The sequence below is a fragment of the Dendroctonus ponderosae genome, unplaced genomic scaffold (assembly GCF_020466585.1).
Source record: "Dendroctonus ponderosae isolate FM_Combo_2020 unplaced genomic scaffold, Dpon_F_20191213v2 Dpon_F_20191213_2, whole genome shotgun sequence".
NCBI lineage: Eukaryota > Metazoa > Arthropoda > Insecta > Coleoptera > Curculionidae > Dendroctonus > Dendroctonus ponderosae.
In genome coordinates this window covers 13,991,053-13,999,336 of record NW_026018165.1, presented here as the reverse complement: position 1 = coordinate 13,999,336, position 8,284 = coordinate 13,991,053, and the positions used below count along the sequence as shown (strand labels likewise).

General features: G+C 33.4%; 1 protein-coding gene across 1 annotated transcript in view; it reads right to left on the bottom strand.

The window, feature by feature from the left end:
* The window catches only part of LOC109544664, an 18,478-nt gene extending 13,887 nt beyond the window's left edge, over nt 1–4,591 (bottom strand). Inside the window, exons 1-2 of the mRNA XM_019914976.2 lie at nt 4,250–4,591; nt 160–380 (exon numbers count right to left, since the gene is read on the bottom strand). Coding sequence (XP_019770535.1) covers nt 160–380; nt 4,250–4,343 — 315 coding nt within the window. The 5' untranslated portion in view covers nt 4,344–4,591. The remainder of the gene's footprint in view (nt 1–159; nt 381–4,249) is intronic.
* Between the last annotated feature and the right edge of the window lie 3,693 nt (nt 4,592–8,284).

The following is an 8,284-nucleotide window of genomic DNA, read 5'->3' as shown; positions in this document are numbered from 1 at the left end:
CAAAGACTTCACTTAAGGCCAACTACATCATCAGCCGACGAAGATTTGTGGGCAGAATGGACATGAAACCATCCGCTAATTGCTTGCTGAAGTGTTTAGTTAGAGAATCATCCAGCCAGTGCATTGATCTACATTTGCGTGAAATTACTGATGAATTACCTGCATAAATCCGCCTTCACAGTGAGTGGCATTGACCAGATTTCCCACTTTGAACTTGTTGAATTTAACACGTAAGATCCAGTCCTTTGGAGCACCACGAAACGACCGAAACCTGTACCAGCAGGTCATCGGCTGTCCCAAATTTTCGGGGGTCAGCTCTGGACTGGACACATCTTCGTAGATATCCACCGTCTTGTTGCAATGGTCCTTTTTCGAGTCAGCTAGCAGACAAAAAAAAATCATTTGCACAATATTGATGTGGTAAAATGAGGCTTTGGAACTGAAAAAAACCAACATTAAGACAGCCAATTAATTCTTTAAAATTCTTCATCACTTTCATCTAAAAGAAGAGATAATTTGCAAAGTGCTCATTAAAAAACATGTTAGAGACTTTGTTAGATTCGAAATAATCGGTATTTTTGGCTTATTTTAAGCGATTTTTGACCAGTTACATTCTTTAACCGACAATATCTCTTTTTTTATTAGCTAAAACACTGTAAATATGTAGATTAGGAAGCCTGTTAGGTTGAAAACAATCAATTTATCTACAAAAAAACGCATGTAAAATTTTAATTTTTGACCGAAGCTTTCATACCGGTATGTCGTATAACGTCGTGTAAGTCGATTTAAAAAAATAGGTGTACTAATTTTCTCAAAATTCTTTGAAATCTACATTAATTTCATCCCAAAAAAAGCAAGGAATGTAACGAGCTCATAGAAAAACATCCCAGAAGCTTTAGAATCAAAATAATCCATATTTTTCGCCTATTTTAAGCCATTTTTGAGCAGTCACGTTTTTTAACCGATAATAATTTACATTTTATAAACCCAAGCACTGTAAAAAATTACATTATGAAGTTTGTAAGGTGGAATACAGTCAATTTAGCTAAAAAACGGACGTAAAATTTTAATTTTTGACGAAAAACTTAATTTGAAGTCGACTTTAAAATTTTTTTTTCTGCTTTGATTTTTACATCAATTTCATCTAAAAGAAGCGAGGAATGCAACAAGTTGACGATGCAAATGGTGTAAAAACGTACATTCGTGGTCTTCTTAGGTAAATAATAACCAATTTAGCACCGAAAACATGATTTTTTATTTTTGAGCGAAAATTTCATAAAAGATGCAGGATTTTTTACATCAATTTCATCTGAAAGAAGTAAGGAATGTAACGAGCTCATGGAAAAATATACCAGAAGCTTTAGATTCGAAATAATCTGCTTTTCACCTACTTTAAGCTATTTTTGAGCAGTGGCGTTCTTTAACTGACTGCATTTTTCCATATGTTTTTCAAATGATCATTAGCAAACTTGTAAATTGGAAAACAATTTATTGCGGTAAAAAAACACGCATGTGAAATCTTGGTTTTTATTCAACATCAATTTCATCTAAAAAAGTGAGGAATGCAACGAGTTTACTAAAAAACCTGCTTGAAACTGGCACTAGATCAAAAATGTATAGGTTGGGAAGCTTCTTAGATCAAAAACAGTCAATTGAGCTCCAAAGGCAAATATGTGAAAATGTTATTTTTGACCGAAAATTTCATAGGGGCAGATTTAAAAAAAAAAGTATCTCAAAATGCTTAAATTTTTCATCTATTTCGTGTAAAAAATGCGAGGAATTCATCGAGCACATTGAAAAGCACATTAGAAACTCCAGATTCGAAATAATAAACATTTTCGGCCTACTGTAAGCCAATACTTTTATAGTAGACATGTTTTTTAACCGAAAATATTTTTTTTTATTTTTTAATCGCGGCAAACTTTTTTAGATTTAGAAATTGCACAAACTATAGTCGATCGGTCAGCAGATTTGAAACAAAGTAAAAAGTGCGTGTTTTTATAATTTAGTTAACAGAGAAAATTTAACAGAAAGTAAAAAGGAATAATAAACTTGCAAACTAAAAACCTGATAAGCTTGAGTTAATTCGTATTAAATATTTACATTTTAAATCAAATAACCCTCGCGTCTGAAAAAATGGACACAAATAATTGCACTTAATGAACATACAAAACCTTTGTTTTTCACTGAATTGGTTGATTGCAACTATTGAAGCAAACTACATTTGTAATTTGCTATGCAAATTATACCGAAACCGTCGTCTTCAAAGACAAAACAGACAATAATATGAAAAGCTCAGTTATGATTTTAGAAGGGCCACCATTTTAAATTCGGATTTATACAACTGATGTTCTTTAAATATATTTTTAGGGCTTTGTAGCATTAATATGTCAGCAAAACACAATCATAAATGAATTAATTATTCCAGAAACGTTATTTATTTAAAGAACAGATGCAAAAATTATGGAAAATTGTACTAGATGCGTCACGTTCATCTGAAGTGCAAGTTGTTGGGTAACAAACCCAGAAAATTCTCAACTAGCAACTGCAACAAATTTTATGTAAAATTTCATGTAGCTAACTGGACAGTTTCTTGTAACAAAATGAGTAAACTAAGCCATCCATTTGTTGGATTGTTGGTGTTAAATAATTTCACTAATGAATACCCAAACGTACACGCTGGCTACATAATTTTCAAATTTAATTTCATAACGCCCTTTCATTATGAGTTAGTTCACATTTTAATGGGCATTAATTTGCAATTAAAAGCTATTTTGCTCATTAAATAATATGCGCCAATACCAATATCACCATCAATTTATTATAGGAGGATTTTTCCTATTGGTCTAACGGATTAAGCTTATTAAACTTTTTAAATACCCTGTAGTTGAAATGTTCAGCTTTGTTTATCGGTACAGTGAGTTGCGAAAGTTTATTTTAAATTATTAGAGATTTTTCCAATGTTTTGTTCTGCTCCCACTGTTAAATCGACTCTAAAAAACGTTTCGGTGTCTTAAACAGATTGTTCTCCAACCAATTAGTTTCCAGATGAATCAGTTTGAATTCCGTTAGGGTTAGTAAGACAAAGACTCCCTAATACTGATGAATCTGCTTACATCGCTTTTTCCAGAATGCCCGAATTGAACGAACATTCTAAACATCTGGAGGCTGTAATATTAGTTTCCAGATGAATGATGATGAACGAGGAAAGAATTATCGACGAGAATCTTTCACGATAGTTGCTAAAGTTGCCAAGTATTAAACATAATTGATTTTACGATGGCTTACCATTAGCTTTCTACTAAAGATGATCGCGAAACGTTAACTGAAAATTGCATGAACTTTTTTAGTGGTTTGAGCTATTGTTTTTTTAATTGTGGTGAAAATATGTAAAGTTTGCGAATAGGTGGACGAAACACCAATTCGATGTTTAATTGTTAAAATTCACACCGTTGTTGTTGCCAAAACCCAGAAAAACTGAGAATTTCAGAGACAACGGAGAGTGAAACACGCATTCGTATATGGAGTAGCAATATGAATGGAAAAATAAAAAAATATAGGTCGAAGACAAATTGTACATAATTTCGCGCTTCCATCGTCAGTTCACTTTGGCTGTGGATATCGAACGATGATTAATATGGAAGTAGTTCAAAAGCCTGAAAGAAAAATTCGTACATTCAATGTATTAAGTGTCCCAGATAGAGTAGATTCGATTTAAGCGAAAGAGCGACATCGATAAATATTCGCGAATGTGATGTTCAAGAATTTATATCCATGTTAAAACTTTCCGCGGAAAAACGCGGATAATTTAGATGAGAAACCAGTTCGTCCCCGTATCTATGTCTCTAGTCACGTAGAAAGTAAAATAAAATGTTGACATATTTCGCCGTCTTTATCCATTTTTGCTGGATTTGCGGATAAAAATATTGCAAGCCGCGCTCATTCTTTGTAGACTTATTGAATTCCCTTAAGCAATTTCTTGAATGGCATGCGAATATGATTAATAATTGATATGACGTAAAACGGTATCAGTTTAATGCTATTGAAACCTCGCTGGCCTTTTAAAATCGTTCTCAATTGGTTATATCCTGTTGAATTAAATTATAAAAAGACCTGCTCAACTATTGTGCGATCAGTTTTATTGTCCAATATTTGAATGGTTAATTTTGGTTTGATTGCAATTAACATTTGAAAGCGACTTTTACATGCAGCTTAAAAATATCGACCTGAAACTAATTAAGCAGCTCACCTCTTTTTACCGATGGCGAACTTCCGGCAACAACACAAACATCTTTTATAACCAGCAAATGACAACATAGTAACAAAATCCTTTTAAATCCCATATCTGTTGTATCTCATGTTTTCGATCCGCGAGTTTTTATATCGATGCAGTACTTCGATCACATAGAGCTGCAGGCCTCATTATTGAGCTCGAGACATTTAAATCAGCAGTTAGCGGAACAATTCGACTCGTTGGAACATAAAGAGGCTCTCAAGTTGGATATTGAGCTAGAACGTGTGCACGAATGGAACACAGCAAAAGGTTGCCCGGACAGCGGGATAGAGCCGATTCCTGACTGCCTCTAAATTCCCTGCAAGTTTCAGGGTTCAAACGAAGTCGTCCGATTCCCTGGCGTAGAAAGCCGATGCTCTATTATATTATGTGTAGAATATATTGCTTTCTCAGGAAGCTTATTTTTTCTGTCCCAGAGCAGCCCAACAGCCGCAACTCTAATGTATAGGTGCTGTTTCTTCTTCCATTTGGCAGGCATTCAGGTTAAATTTTGCAGTCATTTATTTCACCCAAACTTATAGAGACTTTTTTTGCGTGAATATTCTGAGCCAATAGTTGCGTAGGTACATAATGTCTACAAGACATGCATTCCACATTGACATTGGAATTAACATTCCCAGAATTGCACATTGGCGGGTTACAAGCATGTTATGTTAAGAAAATTGAGAAAAATAATGCTTAGGTACCTACTCAAACCATACAAGCCGAAGCTGCATTCAGCAGAAACGTTTAAAGAAAATCCATTGCAAAACAGCTTCCCATATGCAGTCTACTGAACTAATTAAACCTGAAAGGGTGTTTGCAGGTCTAATGAATTACTGAATCTCAAAGGAACAGATAAGATCTGATTAAGCTTGAAATAACCGTGAAATTGAGGGCATTGCCTTCAAGAGTATCTTCAGTTGGAAGAAACCGGCTGTATTTCTAAGACACCTAGAGATGGAGCAAAGAAAGACCCTGTAGAGAAGTTAGAACCGAAGAAGTGAAATAACGCTTTTGACTTAAGGCGAAAAAGCGAGAAGTTTCTTCTAATTGCTTTCGAGGATGGCAACAAAAATTTTACAAGCCACGACTAAAAGTGCTTGCAATTGAACCTTTAATTAACCTGCATATTTAGCATGTTCATTCCTATTTATTTAGGTGCAGTTCCTAATATATGAGCAAAAAGTACCGTCATCTGTTCTTATTTTCTTATAAAACTGCACTTAACAATGTTCACAGGTTTTCCCATTTTATTTTTTCGCAAAAATCATTTAGATCAGAAAGCAAGTTTTGCCTTATTGCTTAATTCTGAAAACATTTCGCATTCGAGTAGAAGCAAACATTGAGTGTTCAAATGAACATATTTTGGATTTCCACCGAGCTGTTGTTAAAGAGTCGTTTAGTCAATTTAAATTTAAAAAAATGTTGAGAAAGAGTGCTATTTTGTTTGTTTACAAGAAATTGTAAGTTTATACAAAAAAAATCAATGAAATACAGTTGATTTTCCTAAACCAATGATTAAAATTCACATTCACACTGAGGATTATTGCGGTATTTTGAGAAAAACATTTGTAAAAAGCTGACTGACAGTTTCAGAATTATCAAATAACGGTAAAATTTAGTGAAAAGTTCACTGGAAACTTATGCAATTTTGAAGCGCTTTTACAATTTGTATAGCGAATTTTGAACAAGGCAGTAGAACGAATCAACTAGAAAAAGCAACAAGGCAGAAAAAATAATTAATATTGTTTGCAGTTGCTGCAGAAAACAGTTGGCATTTTAAGAAAATTAATTAACAGAAACATAAACAATCATGACTTCCTAAAATTACTAGAAACAATTAATTGAAAATATGTGAAGGTTTTCTTCGTCAATGCTTTATCTGGAGTGTACACAAGAACGTGCTTTACTTACTAGTTAGTTAGTTACTATTTTATCGGCTGTACGTAATTAAGATGATGTATAAAATTACATTATAAACAACAATATAAATTTCTGTATTAGCTATTTTTCCTCACATTAGCCTTGAGCTGAATAAGCATTAAATAAGACCAGAGAGCAAAGAACTGCGATAAATCCATATAATAAGGAGCAAAACAACAAATTTTCTTAATGTATTTTTCATTATGTCAATCGAGAATTAAAGAATTTCAATGATATAAGTTGGAATATGTTCATAACATAGCGCCTTGTTGAGTGTTGTAAACTTTGCAAAATATAAATAATAAAAAAGAAAATTACAGTTTCTTTTCTTCATATTCTTTAGATTTTATCAGATCTTCTGTCTGGAACATTGTTTAATAAAACGATAGTTATTGGCATTCAATACTGCTATTTTCTCCGGGTAAAAATTTATGAATTTTACATGAAATGATACATTTGCATATCAGCACAAAAGTGGCAAAAGGTAAAGTTTACCGCGATTTGCCCAAAATTTGCACTTTTTCAAGGCACTATTTTCTGTAATCGTGGAGAATTTCAAGTTTTTACCTGCTCTGCATTAGAAGTTAGGATTTTTTGGAAAAGCGCGTGCAGATGTGTGAAGTTGTTCATTTTTAACCAAGCATTTGCTAAAGTTTCCGAATCGTGTATTTTCTGAAAATTTCCAGTTGATGTTGTCCTTGCATTAAACGTCAGCAGTTCTTAAACAAGGGCGCGTAATTGTGGGAAATTTTACATTTTCAGGCAAACATTCTCAGCCTCAAAAATAAACCTTTATCGCAATTTGAGTCAATTTTTCAGCGTTTATAGAAACAAGTATATTCTTTACACGGTGAGAATGTCAGGTGGTGAAGTTTTCTGCATTATAAGTTATGAATTTTCAAATAGGAGCACGCAAATGCGTGCAATCGTTCATTTTTAGACCAGCATTCACAAAGCGGACAAACTCCTATATGCATCGCGCCTGGAAGTTCTCCCAGTTTTCAGAGCCAAGATTTTTCTGCAATTTTTGATAATTTTCAGTTGCTACTGTTTCCGGATTAGACGTTGGAATTTGTTAAAGAGGGCGCGCAATTGAGCGAAAAATCTACATTTTTAGTCCAACATTCACAAAAGGCGCAAATATGAAGCTTTATCTGAAGCTGAATGAAATTTTTACTGTTTTTAGGAACAAGCTTGTATAAACTGTGAGAATTTTCAGTTGCTACTTGTTCTGGATTATAAGGTAGAATTAAAAAAAGGCGCACGAATGCATGATATTGCTCATTTTCAACCCATCGTTTGAAAAGTTGACAAACATCATCGTGCTTTGCAAGTTTTATAAGTTTTTCACAGCTTTCAGATTATTTCAGAAGTCTTGTCACTAACTGGTGAAAGTTCTAAGTTACTGAGAAGGAAAACTTAGTTAAAAGCGAGCAATTGTGTACAATTGTGCATTTTTAAACCAACATTCGCAAAAATGAGAATTGTCTTCCGTTACATACGGAATAAATATATAATATAGAACAATTGCTAGAGATTTGATCAGAATAATCAATAGAATTAATAAGCGACCGGAATGTGGAAGAATATAAATTTCATTAAATTTGCAGAATCATTTTTGAGCAGAAAGAACCTTTAAATGAAAATGTAAAAAAATGAAAAACGTACGAGCAATGAAGAATAATCCTGCCACGGAAAGAGACACAAAATCCTTATAGACGAGATCAATATGAGTAGCAAAGAAAATGAAATGAGCAATCAAGGAACTACATCAAATCAACTCATAGCAAACACATTTCCAGAGTAAAATTTTTACAAAAAGACAAAGCCTTGAAAAATCGCTAATGGTACTTTCGTCAAAAACTCCCATAAAACGCCCTAAATAAATGATAAAAACATTGCGAAAAATACCGTAGATAACACATAAACCAGATTAACAAACAACGAAGAATTTCTTGAAGAAGTTCTGAAAAAATCCTGCATGGTCCATTATTTTATTCTCAGGTTATCTCAGTGCCTGACACTAAAATTACCAATTGATATTTTTGGTGAGAACACTTTCAAAAATGCACTGTTAATTGGTAC